General features: G+C 43.6%; 1 protein-coding gene across 6 annotated transcripts in view; it reads right to left on the reverse strand.

Moving 5' to 3' along the window:
• The window catches only part of rbms3 (RNA binding motif, single stranded interacting protein), a 307,812-nt gene that overhangs the window by 33,817 nt on the left and 254,063 nt on the right, over window positions 1-19,932 (reverse strand). For all 6 annotated transcript variants that reach the window (XM_030411796.1, XM_030411794.1, XM_030411795.1 and 3 more), the window contains 3 exons: window positions 13,773-13,879; window positions 5,381-5,424; window positions 2,516-2,612 (listed from right to left, as the gene is read on the reverse strand). In XM_030411796.1, the coding sequence (XP_030267656.1) occupies window positions 2,516-2,612; window positions 5,381-5,424; window positions 13,773-13,879 (248 nt within the window). The remainder of the gene's footprint in view (window positions 1-2,515; window positions 2,613-5,380; window positions 5,425-13,772; window positions 13,880-19,932) is intronic.

Below are 19,932 nucleotides of genomic sequence, written 5' to 3' on the forward strand. Positions count from 1 at the left end.
TTTTTGGCATAGAACAGAGGGCAGCACAAAAAGGGTAGCTAGGATGCCAGTACCCTGGCACTGTATTCTTGTCTTCTCTAATATATCCCGCCAGTCCTGAGTCCCAGTAGAGTTAGAGAGTAGAGTAACAGAGCTCTGGGAATTAAGAAATGCATCAAATCAAATTTTCAGCTTTCCTTGTCATTACCTCTGCCTTACCCAATGCCGGAATCCAACTGGACATGTCTTGTGGAAAACATCTGGTGTGTATTTGGGTTCAAGGTTAAATTTTGTCTTAAGTATTGACCTCTTCAATTCCAGAACAATAAAACACCACAAGGCCCAATAGTCCCCTTTTGTACTAACTCAAAGGTACCAGCCACTTAATACGCCTGCTTTTTAAAAAAATCAAGATCAACGCATCATACTAAAAGTTAACAGAGTCTATTCTGGGCTGAGATCCATTCTCAATCCAATGTTTGTTGACATTAGTTCAGTAGTTTTTGTGTAATCCTGCTGACAAACCAACCAACAAACCAACAAATAAAGAAACGGGCATGGATGAAATCGTAACCTCCTTGGCGGAGGTGATAACTCATTAGTTATGTGAGAACTATCAAAACAGTGTTGAGCAGCATTCAGCATTCAGAGACCCCAAAGAGGACTTCAGCTGGATTTGTCTTGACTGACTTAGGTTCTCTCATCAGGTGGTTTTTGCTCATTCTACATTACAACAGTTATTAATGTTTATGACCGAAGAAGATCTCTGGCTACCTCTGGCTGAACCTAAGAGCTTGTGTTACCATTTAAAACAGCCTGCCGGCCAATAAGCCAAAAAGACGGTCATTCAGTCGCTCGGTCAGCCAATTGGCCCACTATTCAACCGATCACATGTAAAGCCAAACAGCCAGCCAGTTAGCTGATTAGTGAGCCAGCCAGCCACACAATCAACCAGTCAGCCACATATTTAGTCAGCCCGTGAGCCAGCCTGTACAGCCAGTGATGTAAACCAGGCCGCAGCTGGCTGGCGGCACCAGCTGAGATCTTGGTAATGATCTGGCCTGGACTGGCTCCTGTCATGTGAATCATCAAAGCTGCTATTTTCCAGAAAACAAAGCCAATCATCGCTCGAGCTCACCGGAGCCAAGCCTAAAAGAATACCAGAACACTGCTGTTGGCATGGGTCATTTGCAGATTTGATAAATCAATGCAATCGAACCTGTAGCTCCAAAAAATATCCACTTAACATAAACATAAAAGAAGGAATGGCGTATACAGTAATTTCTGTTCACCCTAAGACTTTTTCATTACAAAGGCGATAGTGTCCAATATAAAAGGAAGTGATTTGCTTTCGCCTGGCATATGTGGCTGCCTGGCTTGTCTTCTCTTTTCTTTTTCCTCTGTCTCTTTGTACTTGAACAGAAGATGAAGGACTCACCTTCCTGCCGTGACTGGCTGAAGGGCAATATTACAGGAAGCGGTGGCAGAGCTGCCCGATATTGAAACTGTGAGGATTAATATTCCTCAAAAGCCCGGCCATTGTTTTTGATAAATCAATTTGGGAAGCCTTCCGAGAGCGGATTAGAGACGCGCCCTGTCCCACTTTTCTCTCTCCCCCCCCCTCCTCCCTCCCCTACCCCTCCACCGCAGGTACTGGACCAGAGTTTTAATCAAGCGTGCCTCAAAGACGGGCACAGCAACCTTCAGCAAAACCCCTCCTCTATCCTGATCCCCCCACCTGAGCCATCGCCATCACCACCACCCCTACGATCCTTCCTCCTCTCCCTGGTTGTCTTTCTCTCCATCTGTCCCCTCTGTTTTCCCATATATCCTTCATCTCCTTTTCTCTCGCTCGCTCTCCTCGTCTGTCTGTCTGTCTCTGCATACCAAACACGGTCGATGTTAAGCAATAGTGTCTGAGCGAGAGGGCACGGTGGCAGCGCCTCTTGATGTTCGGATTCGGCAGAAAGGGTGCCGCGTGAAATGCGCGGTGACGGGAAGCGGTTAACGCTCTTGACATCTCACACAGCCAATTTTCACGTTACTGTTCTGTTCTGTTTCATTACTCCGCAGATCACAGCCGTGAGGAATGTGGAAATTCACTTTGGAGGAGGAAGTGATCGTATCGAAGTTAGTAAAAATAAACAAAACAAACAAACAAAAACACGCCGTCGTTGCTCCGGCAGCTGAGGGAGCACAAAAGAGGTCAGGAAACTATGAGGGAGGAAAAGTGTTTGTTTTTCCTAGACACTTTCATTCCTGATGGGTAATTTTATTTTTTTCTACTCTGTCAGCCTTTTTTCAATCCCTTTTTTTTCCCGTTGCTTGTTTTCTGATGCCTGTTGTGTTTGCCGCCTACGAAACAGATGTCATCTTGCACAGCTGGAGCGGCGAAGAAAACGATGAGAGAAGGAGAGAGAACCTCACGCTGTTTCGCAGCCCGCCCCCTCTCTTCAATCCCACTACACAAAGCAAACCCTCATATTACACATACACAGACAGCAATCTGCCCATAATGCAGTGCATTATGGCCCACCTGATATGTGGAAACGGGGGAAGCAGCGATGAAGGGCGTGATGGAGGTCTGTGCAATCATGCGGTTGGTGGCGATGCTGTAAGGCGAGGAGTAGAACCTGAGAAGGGAGAGCGATGGAAGAGGAGGCAGGGAGGAAGAGGGGAAGGATGGCAGAGAGAGGAGGGAACAGAAGAAGAGAGGACATAGCAGAATTAATTTGTCATATTCATATTTGGTGTATTGAAAATTATGTTAATATTGAATTCTTTTACTCTATTATAAAACTAATCTTTGTCTATACGCAACGGTTTCTCTGTCTATATGAGAGAGAAAAAACACACTGGAACAGACATACACACACACACACACACACACACACACACACACACACACACACACACACACACACATGCGCGCGCGCAAGCGCTGAGAATTTTATCTCGTAGCTTGTTCAGTACAAACATATATATTGTATTTCAAACACCACATAAAAGTTTCATGAAGTGGCTTATAGCGTTCTCAATTGAAAAGTAGGGTTGTATCACATCAAATTGAGTTTTGTCATCATATAAAGTGGGAGGTTGTCTGTGCTTTAAAAAAAAAAAGTGTGGACTCTAGTATTAAGGCTACAGTGTACCGTGCTGGCTGGCTTAAGTAGCACGCTCGCATGCTGAGGCGGAGAGAAAACTCAATGCATTTCAAGAAGCTAAGGTTTGACATGAGCTGTGGAGAAGCGAGGTGGTCGACTGACTAGGCTTCTTTATCTCATTGCTGAAGGGTTTATAGCGACCAAATGTTACCGTGATCCCCTGGGAGTGGAAGAAGTGGAATGTCCAATAGTCTCTGTCACCTGAGCTGAGGATCATTTTACTGGCTGAGGTTATTAGACAAGTTATGTACAAGGTTTGACGACGCCACACTCTATTTTCAAGATACTGCATCAACTCTATTTGTGATGTGTTTGAGACTAATGTTTTAAAAGGGGCATTATGTAGTTTTGGAGAAGGAACTCAAACTCAGAATTCTAATATTGGCAACATTAATAAGTTAATAATACAAGTATTTTTTTCCCATAACTAAATTTTAAAAAGCTGTACTCAGAGAAAAATAAGGTCCCCAGAACACATGAACAAAGTCACTATGTTGGCCAACTTAATGTAGTTTCTTTGTTGCAAACAAAAGAAATATATAATCATAACCTATTTATATAAAAAATGTGTAGATGATGAGATGCAAGCTTAGTCTGTGGCAAAGACAAGCCTTTACCACTTCATTTCTAAATGTTGGGTTTTAATAAGGTCAGGAAAAAAAATAAAAATATATTTGAAGAAAAAAAAGAGGGATTTTATGGCTATCATTATCATGTTTACACATACAACCCCAAACAATGAGGGAGTAAAACCAATGTCAACAAAACACAAGGGACAAAAAACAACCCTAAAATACCCTTCACGTGTTACTCATGAGATGCTGGAATAGCTTAGAGTGTTTTGTCTATTCGGGTTGGATTTCATCCATTTGTCTCTTTTTGCTCTCCCATGACAGTGACTGCCTGCTTCTTCGGTTTTTGCTGTTTGCCAGTTTTGTTCGTTTGATTGCAGTACATTTTTTTGAAGGTGCAGTATGCAAGAACAGGCTGACTCAAAATAAATAGGGGGCAGCATATCTCAAGAGTTGCCACCTACTATAGCTTCTGTCAGATAGTTATCTGTGCAGCTAGTAGTCAGCACTGGGAGCTCAGGGCACCGGGGGGATTGTTAGTGTTCACATTGCTAGCATTGAGGCTTTCGACCATTGTGGGGCTAGCTAGTCCGCATGCCAACTTAGGTAGATATCTCTGAGACAAAATTCTCCATTCTATTTCTCCATTCTAATTCTTGAATGTTTTCAACTAAAATAATGTCATATTGCACCTTTAACGCTTGCTTTTTTGTTTCCTCCCCCGCTTGCCTTGGTGTTTTTGCTTTCGGGTTCTCTTTTGCCAGACTTAACATTTACCACCGTGGCAGAAAATGGATGGAAGGATAGATGGATTATTCAATTTGCACTTATATTTTCATGCACCAGTGAGCACAGTCTGGCAGATGTGAAGTTTCAGTTTTACATTTTCATTTTCTACTTTGCATATGAATTAAATTGACTAAATACTCCTCAAATCTCTGCTAGCTGTTTCGCTCCATGTTTCCTTTTTTATTTTGACTACTTTTCATCCTTTCCTACTTAATTCAGCCTATTTCCCATTTCTGGAATATGTTCATTAGGCTGAACTTTTGCTCAAACGTATTAAGAGTGAATCATTTCTTTCTCAGCAGGTCTGTTGCTTAACACAAATATCTGCGGGATTATAATTTGGCGGATTTGCAGCAAAGCAGGCTTTTACATCGCAGACTGTGTGTAATGAGCGATGCTATTCATCCAGTTTTTTGGTTGAGATTGACTCCGAGTCACTGGAGGATAAGTGGTTTAGGAAGCGGGGAATGAGGAGCTTCCTGTGAATGACTGAGGCCAGAGGGAGATAGAGGGGAGCCTCACCGCTTTCCTTCCTGTCTCAATACTGCGGGGGAAAATAAAACACGTTGCCGGGTCATTTATTTTCCACAGAACCATTAAGTCATGACATAAAGACACAGGAACACACACGCACACGAAAGCCCTAACACACGTAACAGAGACACGCTCACTAAGCTACCCTTTGCCATTTCTCACCTGACCTAACCAATGAAAACCGATATTTGAAGTCCATATAGATTTCCTTAATCAAACACTAACAAAGTGCAGACACTACATTAATCTTTATGTATGGCAGCACTATTGACTGGGGTCCTATGAGCCAAGGAGTGAGTGTATTAGGTGGTGCCAAGGATGGATTGACCGTCAAGCTCTTACCCATTCTGCATTGCTGCGGGATCATATGTTAACGCCATGCCAGTCTGAAAGAGAGAAAGCAATAAACATGCAGGATTAATCACAGATTAAGAGGGCTGGAAAATTATTAAATGACAATAAACGGTAACAAGGGTAAATGTGCTAATTAAAAGACAATAAATATAGCAAAGATGGCTGAGAGACATAACTTCTTTCTCTTTCCTTATACTTTTTTTAACCTTTCATGTTTTTTTCCTTTCCATTAGTGTTAGATCTGTTCTTTTGTGTGTAATACATCTTTAAAGTTAAAAAAGGTCAAAGTCTGCACCAAGAGAAGATCCTCTCTCCTACAGAAAACATGGCTCCTGAAACACCTTGTCAGTAGTCCCACATTTCATTCCATGACTTTGTGACATCACACTACATCACAATGTAACACATTTGCATAATTTTTGCCCTGTGGATACGTTGGCACAACAGAACTTATTTAGCACAGCTGCTCTGTTGTTGCCAGCCGTGCTGTCTCAGGCATCTGTGAGCTGACCAATCAGAGGAGGAGAGGAGGGGAAATACGTTGGTGCAACACTGGACAGTATGAGAAAATTAATGTGTTTTTGGATCATTAAAGCATATAAACCTGTTCTAGTAACCTGAAAATGAGCATAACATGTCTCCTTTAAAGGAATAAGGATTTTTAAGGAAAGAAGTTTGTGTGATTCAACATGGTAATTAATAAGCAGGACCAGGCTTGCTGATTCTCTCTTTCCAGTCTTCATGCTCTGTTAGGCTGACTATATGTGTGTCTATATAAAGAGTGCATTTAACATTTCATTACATCAATACTGGCTAGATCAATCAACGCTACCTAAAGGCCTGCGGGAATGAGCTAACTGTCAGTAGACTTTTATCAAATAAGATTGATATCGTCTAAACTGCATAGAACATTTACATCGTACATGAGACCGCATTCTGTCACTGTCACCGTCCACTGTGTTTAACATCGTGGTCGTTTGTCCTATACGTCTGTGGGCGGATCTGTCAATAAGTTCCTGCAGCAATGTCACGAAGACAATTCGCTGTATCTTACTTGTACTTGGGGGAATAACATAATTTATACCCTGATTCTTTTTCGTCAAAATAAATCTAATCAAATAAAAATCTACTTGATTCAAATTGGAAAAACTGACAAGTGACAAATCCGATGTGGGGAAAAGCTTAGTCAATAGGACAAAGTGAATTGGTATTGAGGACGTCCCTCTTTCTATTTCAATCACGTACAATCATGTTTTTATGAATGAGAGGAAATGAAGAAATGCCCTTTGGAGAGAAAAAAGGAGTGAGCGGAAAACTGAGTTCTTTGTCTGCTGATGGTGAGAGTGTGTGTGTGTGTGTGTGTGTGTGTGTCTGTGTGCATGCGCGTGTGCATGTGTGTGTGCGGCCCCTCTAAGAGTCCAGGAGAGAAACCTGTGCGCTACAATCCGTCATCTGCATTCCTCAAGGTTCTCTCCCAGAGGAGAGCTAATCCGATTTCTTTTAACGGTAGGCTGCTGAGGACGGCAGATTTCATCAGCATACACACGCACATATGCACACACACACACTCCTTTTCTCGCCCTTCCTCTCTCTCACTTTGCTCGCCCTCCCCCTCTTTTCTTTCGCCATCATCTTGTGTTCTCTTCCTCTCTCTCCTTACCTTTCCCTCTTCATCGCTCACCCCGCGTCATCTCTTAATCTACCCTCCTCCTGTCTGCCTGTACCAGTTTTTTTGCCCTTGTCCCTCCAGAGGGCTACCTACACTGAGCTACACTGTTAAGGGAATAGTGGCTCAGAGGTGCGCGGGGGGAATCAGTGAGCTGAGGCCAAACCCAGAAGAGTGAGCAAAAACAGAGAATCTCCACTGAATGAATAAGCCGTCGCTGGCTGAGGGATGTTAGGACATGTGTTTTATTTGTGGTAGGCCTTTGTGTTGATGAAGGGACTTGCATCAGCCCCTGTCTTACTTAAACATATTCTCTTTTATTTGTTTTCACCGTCAGCATTTATGAATATCCCGTTCTGTGAGTGTGCCAGGGTCTCTATCTATACACCGTCTTTACACCAAATGTGAGATCAAAAGAGTCTCGCTACATGCCTTTCTGCATGTTTGCGTGTGCGACTGCATGTTCACATGCACGCTAATAGCAGTGGCAGACATGGCCAGCTGTCTGGTGAGGCTGATAACTCCCCTAAGTGCTGCCCTTGGTTCCGTGTGCTGATGAATTCCACAGCAGAAGAAGCTCCTGACCGGGAACCATGCATGGTCAATGACTGATTACTGATGCAGCCGGCTTTTGGCTTTGCCGCAACAAGGTGAAAGAAAAAGGAAGGAGACAGTTTGAGCATGTTCTTTGTCTTAATTTGATGCAAGACTGAAAAAAAAAACCTCGACTTCATACTGTGAACAAAAGGCTTGCCCCTGAGAGAAGCTGCCGCCAACATACCTGGCTTTCGAAACGCTTTTCAAATGCTAAATTGGGTCCAAATTGTGTTGCACTTCCTCAACTAATGCAGTGGATATAGTGAGTTAAGAGAACATTTCTTTTTTGATTATACATTAAAAAATCTCCTAAGAAAATTCCCCTTTTAGATACATAGCTAGATCAAAACCTACAAAATACTGGTGAGGGCGCCTCAGTTGTTACTTCTTCTAGCCAATCATTAATTAATTTTTTTTCGACGTGTGCTCTGGGGTGCAAAATACATTTTGTCGCACTAATGCATTTTACCACACCAATAAAGCTGCTTTAAAGGAGAGATATTATACTCATTTTCAGGTTCATCATTTTAAGAACAGGTTTACATGCTTTAGTGCTCGAAAGACACATTGGTTTTCTCATTTTATTCCCCTTGAAACGCTCCTCTTTCTTTAATGCTGCCTCTCTGAAACACCCAGTCTGCTCTGATTGGTCAGCTCCCACATGCCTGATCCAGTAGCGCTAGCAATAACTTAATTAATTCTCATATGACAAACTAGCTGCAAGACATACATTATGCAAATGCTTGACATGATGAGGCAGGAGAGATGAGCGTCTGCCGGTGCAGACTTCGACCTTTTTAACTTTCGAGATCTTTTACATGCCAAAGAATAAAAACCCAGAAGAAAAGGGGGAAAAAATGAAAAAAGCACAATAGATCTCTTTTAAAAAGCATCCCTCTGTTTAACACACAGATGCCGAAAAGGGTCGACTGAGGACAGCCTTTATTAGGCAGCTGTAAGGACACCTGTGCTGTTGCTGTGCTGTGCTTATAGAGGAAAGCCAAGCCAAGCCATCGTCTCTTTGTCCTCTCTCTCTCTCTCTCTCTCTCTCACACACACACACACACACTGACCCACTCCCTCCTTGTATTTTTGCCTTCCATACAAAGATCTATTTTTTCTCCCGGCCTTGTGGCCACACACACACACACACACACACACACACACACACACACACACACACACACACACACACACACACACACACACACGGACATCTGTCAGGCTTTCACACAGAGTGGAAAGCCGGATGTTTTTTTCATCTACACTCATTCCCCTAGAGTAGGTGCTTGAGAAGTGTGACTTTGAAAGTTTTTTGTGTGTAGGAGTGTGTGTTGGTGAAAAGAGAGCAAGGAAGTGAGAAGGGAGAGAGAGAGAGAGAGAGAGAGAGAGAGAGATAGAGCGAGCGAGAGAGAGAGTGATGGAGAGAAGGAGAAAAAGAATGAGCACCCATGGCGCTTGTGTCTGTGTGTGGATGTGACTGTGTGTGTGTGTGCGCAGAAAAAAAATTCAGTGACTAATATGTTTGTCAGCATGAGACAGCGAGAGACAGCACTTTCTAGACTCCCACTTTGGGTAGTTTACAAGAAAATCTGTCATATATTTCTCAATCCTCACCACCAGCCACCCTGCAGCACTCAACCCCTTGTAACTCCTGACTGATCATGCAATGTGTTCCCTCTCTCTTCCCTTTTCTCTTCCTCTCTCAGTGAGTCACCACTCTCTCTCTCTCTCTCTTTGTCCATATGTTGCTGTGGGATCTGGGAAGACTTCAAACACGGGGAAGAGAGACAAAGTGGGAGAGAAAGAGATGGCAAAGGAGAAGGAGAGAGCGCTTAAAGAAAAAAAAAATGACGGGGAGGGGGATGAGAGCAGAGTGATATAAACTGTAGAGATGGAGAGAGGGAGAAAGGAGAGAGCGTCATGGGTGGTGAGGGCTGTTTCTCCCCCTCACCTGCCTGTCACGGGGAGTGAAGTGAAGCATGGCCTCAGCTCTGGTAAACAGGCTAACATGTGATGGTTATCGCCAATCTGCCTTCGCCTGCACAGCTGACCAACGACCACAAGGACGACCTGTAGAAGAGCCTTTTTATTGGCCCTACAGGTGTAAACGCATGCAGAATGCATCGCTACTGAATGGTAGCAGACCAGCTGGACCATATCTGGAGGTGGTCTGATTTGCATTGTGATCAGATCTCAGATGTCAAAGTAAGGTGTACAAAAATAAATACAAAATCTTTGATAAGTCACGCAACTCTGCTTCTTCTATCTTTCTCATGCAAGTCAGGCAAAAAACAACAGCTGACCCCCCATCTCTGCGAAGGACAATAGTTCACTGGGTCTGTCTACCACATTTGCATATGGGTTATGGGTTTGCATATGCGAGTCATTCACATGGGGCTTGTATTACCAGGGGACCTAATGGGGGATAGAAATTACCCCACAAATTTGTGTTTCGCGTGGTGCATTTGCACGGGATGAGCAAAGTCTGTTTTTCACACTCACTGACTGGAATGATCTCCTGGATATGATGACAAGGCTCCTCCTCACGTCACCCTTAAGAGGCGAAGCGTCTGTTCCTCATCAGCAACATTATCTACATAGTTTAGGGTTGATTTGCTCCCTTTCTGCATGTGTTACAGGCATAAATACGAATTTGCAGCTCATTTAGAACAAGTAAAATGCTCAGCGACTGAACTGGAATATGACAACCTGTTGCTCCTAACCTTCTCTGTCATCACCATATCACATCAATACAGCCACTCTCACAGACACTGATTCCTTTTAAACATGGTGAGCCGCAATCCAGATTCTTACTTTTTCAGATTTTGACAACAGAAACTAGATAGCTTAAATCACCAACATGTTGATTTTCACAAGACACATAGACTTTTTATTTTAAAACTTACGGAGATGACAGATTTGCATGAAATTAAGATCACAGACGTCCTCCGCAATATGGCAATTTTTTATACGTCCACAGGTAATACTAATCCCTTGTGAATAGGGCTTTAGTTTGTAATTGTGTATTTATTTCATTCAACAGGTTATAAATATTATAAATAAGAAAGAGGCATATGGGATAACATACCCTCCCTCTCTTCTTCTCTCTTCCTATATGGGATGCAAGTTATTTACTTCATCTGTTTTTCTCATATCTTGAGAGGCATTTAAGATAATAATCAGTGCAAATCCCAGAGCTCTTAATAACATCAGATACAGCACACCTGTAGTTTTTAATGCAAATACACATGGGAAAAGCAGTTCAAAATAATAAAGACACTGATATGTTCAAAGGTCTTATTTTGCCTGTATATGATTCTTCATCCTCCTTACAAGCTGGATCTAACCTTGGATCTAAACTTAACCTTATTCTTATCTTACACGTGCGCTCCTCAACCATGTCCTCTTTTATTGTAGATCCCTGTTTTATTGTATGAACTCTTGTATATCATGTTTTATATGTTGTATACATTACATATATTTTAATCATAGCTTTAATCTCAATGCAATTCAAATATTTCTGTGAAGTTGCTGAGATAACTTCAGTTGGTCAAGAAAATATGTCCTTAGTCTGAAGGTCTAAATCTTTTACTGGCTCCCTCAAGGATAGCAAAACAACAGCACACATATAAACATATAAACGGCCCCCACACTCGAGCACATTCTGCGTTAAGCTACAGATTTACACATTCACACACACACACTGCCTTGAACTCGGGCTGTTAAACCTCGACCTCTAGGTCCCGCCCGAACGCAGCGTAATGTGAAACACAGATGGGCGGATGGAGGGGGCCAAAGAGGGCGATGGAGCGGGAAGAGAGGGGTATGATAGACAAGAAAGATCTCCGTTATTTGCAAAACAGGAAGGACTTTATATATAAAATAAAAGAGTCACACTTCCTGATGATATTCAGGCTCCAGAACATATTTAGAAGGCATTTTTGGAATATATAAACGTATTTCACAGGTGGCAGAATCGGTATGCGCAAGCAGCTGTAAAATGCTCCGGTCAAAGTTTGTTTGTACGATGCAGAGGAGGTACAGGTTATGGAGTAAAAACAGCGTGGGGACAAAAGGGGTGTTCCCTCCATTTTGGCAGTGAAGGTTTTGTATTACACACTTTAAGATGAAGTACACACACGCACACAGACACACACTCAGTATACACTCTTCTCACTTTACCTCAAGTCAACTGAGCTGACCCTGTCAATGTGTGCGCCTGTGAGGGGATGTAGCAATGTGATTTAGGTTAAACACGCTTCACTGGCTTATAGGTGTCAGGGCTGCTGAACATGTGATGGACAGACGCAAACACACAAAACGCATGGCGAGTGTTATACTCCACCTACACCTTCCCAACGCAGCCCCCCCCCTCCCAACACACACACACACACACAGAGAATGTGTTTCCTGAAGGACAAATATTTCATTTCTTCTGGTCTCCCCTACCTTTGCTGTTTCAGCACAACTGTCAGCCTCATTGAATGTGCGTGTGTATTCTCTCTACTCTACACAGTCCGGTCTGAAGCACTTCTCTACCTGTCTCCTCTGTTTGTCCTTCCCAGTATAGCTTGGTTGGTAGCGGATGAAGAGACTTTAACCTTGTCTCCACATGTTGCTGATGAATATGTTTCCATGGCGTTGTATCCAATTTCTGGTTCCCAGCATTGCTGATGTATGGCGGGAATATTCGTGTTCAGTGAGGCGTTTGGCTTGAGATGCAATTTACATGACAGCGCCTATACATCTAGGGACAGTTTGATCAATATCTTGGGCATTTCACGTTTTTCTCTTCCTAACAGCTCCATACTTTAGAGTAAATACAAATGACAGTCTGAAATGGTTTACATGAAGCCAGATGTTGTATTCGACCTCTCGTGGGACCTTGTGACCGGGGTTGGGCCTGCTATTATAAAAATACCATTACCTCAGAGGTAAACGCCTTGTTTAGAGCATCATCTGGTTGGAATGGAAAGAGTTTAACTAAGTCAACTAGCATTTTAATCCAATATGTGGGTGTTGTAGTTCTTGCACTCGAGGAAATTATGTCAAAATGTGCGTATCTCCAAATTTGCAGGATTTGTAGGTGTCAACATTACTAAAACAAATTGCTATCACAGAAGCATCTAATCATCATACTTGATTGTAAAACCTGTCTCTTACTATGACGGCTGGTTGAAGAAATACTAAGATTACCGTTCACTTCAAATGCTAGAGAGCATCCCAAACAGAGATGGAAGTTAAGATGTGGCTAAAAGTTCACGAAAAAATAAGTTAATAGACACTGTGATACATATTTAGAGTAATGAGTTGTCCTCATTGTTTCTATAGTTGCTAATTTACTCATATTCTTGAAGTTCAGTTCATGTTTCGAGTCAGGGTGTAACTAAGTACATTTACTCAACTGCTGTAATTAAGTACAATTTTGAGGTACTTGAACGTTACTTGAATGTTTCCATTTCTTTTACTTCTTAACACTTTCAGTCCACTACTTTCTGAAGACAAATATCATACTTGTTCCTCACTATCTTAATCTGATATCTTTAGTTACAAGTTACTATTACTTTTACTCGTTACCATCAGAGCCAAATTAGTGCTTATTAAATGAATATATTTTATCGACAATCAGATAAAAACAAACAAAACCACTGATTCAGATAATCAGTACTAATACTGTAGTATACAATATTTACATGCGTGTTACTTTTGACACTCACGTTTTATATCAGGTATCTACTATCAGTAAAGACTTTTACTCTAGTACTATCTTTACCGGTGTCTTCACTTACTAAAGTAATATTTCAACACAATCTCTTTACTTTGACTAAAATTCCCTTATACATCACTGTTGCTCTACAGTATATGCAACACTTTAGATGTGTTGGCAGTTTGGTGGGTAAGCCTGTAGAAGCTGATCGCAGAATTCATTGTTCGTTGTAAAATCTCATTCCTTGGGATGTAGTTTGCTGTGAGATGTGCACTAAAAAACACAGATTTTTGTCTGTACTCTAACAGTGAGGAGGCTTTTCAGTTGTGCGAGAGTAAATAGACTCTATATGTACATTCTGGGACATGTTGAGGAAGGACTGCTTCTGCACTGGTGTGACACCTTACCTCGCCTTCTCTGTGCCACGGCCTCCCGTTCTGAGGGTACTTGCTCTGGCTCTGGCGTTTCTTCTGCCCTCCATCTGCAAATTTGCACAGCAAAGGCTCCGTGGGAGCTGCAGAGAGAGAGAGAGAGAGGGAGGACAAAATAACGTTAGGAGGACTGCATCATGTGACCCCTTGCAAGGGCAGAAGCCCTTTCGAACCGTGTTGCACTTCTCTTCTTCTACCACGGCTTCTCTCCCCTCCCTTCTCTCTGCCCTCCTATGGAGCTCCTAGACAAATTCCCCGACCGACGATGTTGGCAGGCCCTCCCTTTCCCCGGCCCAGGCTGGCAGCCCATGAAAGAGCATTGCAGGGTATTGTTGAAATAATAATCACAGTAATCGCTCTTGTAAATACCTCTGAGATGGTAATGCAGGACCGCTCTGTCAGCCAAAGCTTATTTCTAGAAGGCGTTCCTGTTCCTGACGAGTTATCCCTCCGTGTTTTACTTTCACAGCCATTTTCTCTTTTATTTGAAATTTTATGCCTTTTTCCAATCCGCAGCCGTCAAGTGCAAGTGCCTCGCTGTGCTGTTGTTTGAGCACAGGCTGTCATTGATAAAAACGCTGCTGTTCTGTGAGCGAACACCGGGGGCACTCTATCCATTTCTATCATCATACCCCCAGAAATTCATGACATGAAATAGCTGTTATTAATCCAATTAAAAAAAGACGAAGGAAAAAAAAAGCCCTCTGTACTGCGACCTCATCTAAGCTGTCTCTGTATCAACAGCCTTTTGTATGCATAATTGCCAATAAAAGGTTGATGAAAGTGTTGCGGTGACCTACGTCGCTATAAAGATAACTTCTCAAAGGGCACTTTCTCACACTTGAGCTGCAGGTGAGCACTGATAGAGACAGGAATGGATTCAGGTAGAGGACTCCCTGATGAGATATAGAGAAAAAAAATCTGATGACTCAATGACAGAAGAGAGCGAAAGAAAAAAAAGCAGAGGAGGGAAAAAAGTTTCTCATGAGAAATGGGTGGCTCTCTCGGCCGGGGTCTTAACAGTTTCTGTCCGCTTTTTTCAGCCTTCGTCAGCAAGAAGGGAATGTCTTCGAAGACAGTCGGATAAACTAAAAAAAAACACAAGGAGTTCAAGAGACGGAAGGAGGAACAATACACAAAAGGTGTAAAGAAAACGAAACAGATATGAGAAACAGGTGAAGGACCAGGAGAGAAACAAGGACAAAACAGCTGTAGAGTGAGACTCTGCACCAGGATCAAACGCCAGTTCCCTGGGAACGTTGTACAGTTCAGCAACAGTACAGACCATGCTGAGCCAGCGCGCTTGTCCAAACACTTAACCGCTGCTGCCCTGCACCTGGTGGCTTAGAAGGGACCTGACGGCTCTCCTGTCATCGCATTCGCATTACCGGCCTGGCAGCTCGTGACACAGCCGCTCCGTGACCACACAGGCCAATGACGGGGCTGTCTGCAGGAGGTGAGCAACGGGACCTTTCATCACGTCGTGCCAGAAGATGACACCCACCGAGAGAATTGTTGATGCTTTAATCTCCGCTCCCAGATGTTAGAGGCACTCGGCTCTTGATACCAACGCAGCATCGCCAAACAGGAGAGAAAGAAGTGCTGTCAGGATTGACAAGGGAGTGACAGCAATAAGACAACCTGCAGGGAAGTGGACCTATGACAAGGGAGTTTTTTTTCAAGTCGAGGGAAATTATCGGGCCGTTAATGAGCTAACATGTTGATTCGTTTACTCTTTTTCTGACATGACAGGACTGTAAATTACATCAGATTTTGAGAGAACAATAGTAGGTGTCTGATTATGTAAATGAGCAGAGGGCTGACGACAAAAAAGTGTGTGTGTGTGTGTGTGTGTGATCATGCCGCTTCAGGGCTACTATAATGCCAAACACATGCAACCAAGAAAAAAACGAAGCGCGTGAGTGTGTGTGGCTTTAGGGTCTACCATGGGACCAAACTTTACAGAGTCAGCCCAGGAGAATTTTGCAGGAAAGAGCGAGTGAAAGAGAGAGACGCTGCGGAAGAAAAACAACAAAAGCTCTTCCAAACCTCTCCTCTGGCACTCTGGGAGATAATTAGCTATCGGAGAGATTTGGAGAATCTGACACAGAGCACGCTGACGTTACCCCTGCGACTACATCCCCAGTTCCCACAGCGAACTGGCCAATTTGTTTAAGACTCCAGCCCAAGATCAACAGCCTCACACTACCCCACCCACCCTGTGATCACACTCAACCCTCTGTAGCCCTGACACACACACACACCCTCGTTTTGCCGTTAAAGTCTCTCTGCTGTAACCCTCGAAAACACGCAGAAATTCCCCACATACGCACACACAATGCAAACTGCTGCCAGCCTAAAAAACCTTTCTTAGACCTCTCACCGCACACCGTCATCACTGGCACAGCCCAGAATAAACTAGACCACTGGCTGTACATATTTGCTTGCTGATGCTGCGTCTTTAGGTCACGGTCTCCAAGTACAACACATTTCACGCTGGCTTCAAGCTTGAGAGTGTGTTTTGTGGGGGGGGCGCTTGAAAAAAAAAACAAAAACCTTCAGTTATGAAGCAATTTGCTGCCCTTTAATGATCCAAAATCATGGGAAAAAGACATAAAGTGCTTTTGGTCAGAGGTCAACAACTGCTAACAAGGTGCTCCATGGGAACTCCTAATTGTTTTTTATGTGGGTTGCTGTAGGAACTGGTAAACACGTTAACGAGGGGTGACCGCAGACATACCTTGGAGTGTGCACGGCAAGACCAACCACACTCGTGGGCACAAAAGCGAGAGGAGCTGTGTTGAGATAGTTTAGTGAGAATGAGATGTCTGTGCTGCTCGCCTCATTTGATCACAGCCGCGGCTCAATCACACTCCAGACTCTGAATTTGGCTCTGAAGAGATAGTCATGGCTTTCTGCTCATCAATAGACGCATTACCACCCTGTAAATGAACCAATAAGTGCATGCAGATGTACTTCTGTATGAGACAGTGCAATTACAATAGCCATTTAAATTGAAGCTTGTTGCAAGTTTCACTTATTAGCGCTGCGTGCATAAGTAATTATTGCCGTTACTGATGTTTCCTATGGGTCGGCATCTGGGGAAAATCAGCCCTTTGTCTGCAAAATAACAGCCGGCGCAGCGAGAACACCAGATCTCGCCATTCCCTTTCTCCCTGATATCTGTAGACAAAGAGAGCTTGCGTGCTTCCGGATGGTCTTGCACGGCCAGCTGAATAACATCTCGATCCATGAATGCAAATCAGCACATGTATTATAATACATCAATGTCAGCACGCCATACATTCACTCGCTGCTCAGAATTGGACTGTACATCTGTTTGGCCTGAATAGCGAAATCAATGCAGGAATGCCTACATGCTGCAGAAAGGCTTGGTAAGAAAAGGTTTCAGGGAAACAGACGTTTTTTTCATAGTGAGGACAGTTACAAAAGAGGCCTCTCACAAGGGCTTGGAGTCAAACTGGGTTGGCCTTGCTTTGCTCTCTCAGTGTGTACAAAGCCCTAAAGAGGGCAAACAGAGGGAACTTTTCAGCCACTTGAACCAAAAAATGTCACTCTGAAAAGCTTTAGTGGAAGGAAGCTTCCCACTTCTAAGCACAACAACTCTGGTTGAAGGTTCTTACAGGTTCTTGGCTTGAAGTTCAATAAGCCGAGTATCTCATCTGGATAGCTCGCTGTGTCTTACTGCAAGGACATGTTTTAAATGAAAATAAGCAAAAGGAGAGCAGGGGGTTGTATTTTATTGGAATTCTGCTGTACTCCAATGCTGCTAGAGGGGATCTTTAATTGGATCAACAACTGTCTGATTCCCATCAGCCAGCTTGACCTGGCTGGCCAGACTGAGGAAGCTGCGTCTTATGGGAAAGAGAGGGGAAAAAGAATGGGAGGGGGAGAGAGAGCGAGAGACACAGATGGATAGATGAACAGAAAGGGAGTGCAAGGGTGAGCTCTAGAAATAGATACAAATTAAGACAAAACAAGGAGTAGTTGTGATAGGAAAACATATGACAAGTGGACAGGACGGACAAGGACTGAAAGTACAGCAGAGTAGCATATATGTCGCCATTTTCAGAGCAACGCGGACAAGCTCAGAATGGCCGCCAACCAGGAAGACAGGCGGCAGCAGAAGCTTCCCCTACAGGGAGGGCTTTGACAGATCCCAGTCGATAGCTCTCACAACTGCCACGCTGGCCTCGCATCCTTCAGCGTGGAAATGAAGACAGTCTGCCAGCCGTTTTGCTGACAGGGACGGCACACATGGCTCAATGACACGGCCTGATAAATGGAGCGGGTGCTGAGAGGGGAGCGCGGCGGCGAGCGAGACAAAGAGGACGAGGGAGAGGGAGATAGATGGAAACACAGATACCGTGTCATAGAGAGACCAAAAGACACAAGGAGACAGTGACGGAAGGAGAGGAGGGAGAGACTATGTGATGGTAGAAGTGACAGTCCAGTTCGGATCCATACTATATAGATGAGTAAGTGAGATTAGTATAGGGAGAAGGATGTCAACAACGCCGCGCTCCTCACCCTGCATCGGGCTACACATGCTCTATAGGTATTGATCAGTGCTTGCTCAGACTTTCCCATAGAGGGCCCCTGCAGCACACGTCAGCCAGTGCAGGCCTGAGATGATATTATGGATTACGGGAAGGGAAGCGGAGGGAAGAGCCCTGGATGCGGGAGGTAGAAGCCTGATCGATGAGCTATTGCACACTTAACAAGAGTAATGTTATGTAGGGAGTCTCTGACATGCTAATCCATCTCTCACTCTCGCCGTCCGTCTCCCCTCGATCGCATCTCTCACTGTCGTGGTTATCTGCTGTCTGCCTTTCTCTCTCCCCTCATCTATCTATCTATCTATCTATCTATCTATCTATCTATCTATCTATCTATCTATCTATCTATCTATCTATCTATCTATCTATCTATCTATCTACCTACCTACCTACCTACCTACCTGAGACTTAAAATTTACGCTTGCATGTTTTTGTGTCTAGGAATATTGCAGCACTGGATGGAAAAGGTGAAGAAGATTCTGCACAAACACAGAGCTGTAATAATTATTTTAGCAGATGAAAATATGGGTGAATAAGTTTGCGCCCACGAGTACCGACTCTGAATTAATCTGCTTTTACAGTTAATGTGAGAGCAGCAAGTGCAGTGCCAAACAGGCGGTGGGGTTTCCAGCTGCTGGCCAGCTCCTCTAAGACGAGCTCTGATGTACCAGTTAACGAGAAACTTCATTTTTAGCTTAATCAGCTAATTCCACTTGCTGTTCCCGACACCGAGGTTGCTATGGTGAGTACAAACAACGGCGTAGACAGAGATGTGTGAGCAAGAAGAAGTCAGTGCTTGTGCCAACTCTAATGAATGGGTAACAATCCTCCATCCATACATTAAAATAACGTTTATGCAAGCAGACAGTCTCTCACCGCATTCATTCCAAATGGCACAGCATGAGTGTCGCTGGTTGCTCTCGTCGACTGCCTTTTTAAAGTGGCGGTGGCAGATGTTTCTAATGCTAAAACCCACACACGCTGCTCCACACTGCCAACATCTCTGTTGCTGCAGTAGGTCTCAGTATCAGTGGCCGCTTTACACAGCTGGCCAGGGTGGCAATTACAAGCTGCCGCATTGTGGTCGCTTCGAAATTGTAAGAGTGGAGCACAAGATTGAAATCACTATTTGTAGAGTGGATTCAAAATAAGATCCCAGCTAACAAAACACTGCTTTCTACAATGCGAGACAGACGATGTGAGTGAAGACTGCGCGGACAAATCTGCTGCGCAAGTGGTATTTGGTTTGGTTTGGAGTCTCACCCAAAGGTCTTCATCGCCTCTTCGTCACTGAAACATCCTTGCTATGACTTGTTTTTAAGATAAAAAAAATCATCTTATAGTTAACACTGACTGATACTCTTCATACAGTAGAAATCATCACATCTATAAGCCTAAACACATTCTGAATACAAGCTGTTAACATCGATGAAATGAAGTTTCTTTTAAAGATTAGAGGGCTTGCTTTACTACGCAGAAGTATATAACGACATGTAAGTTTAGGAGTCTCACATCCTGAAGATAGAAGCTTTGCTAAACTAGCTAAGAATAGTATC

This window comes from Sparus aurata, chromosome 3, assembly GCF_900880675.1.
Source record: "Sparus aurata chromosome 3, fSpaAur1.1, whole genome shotgun sequence".
Lineage (NCBI taxonomy): Eukaryota > Metazoa > Chordata > Actinopteri > Spariformes > Sparidae > Sparus > Sparus aurata.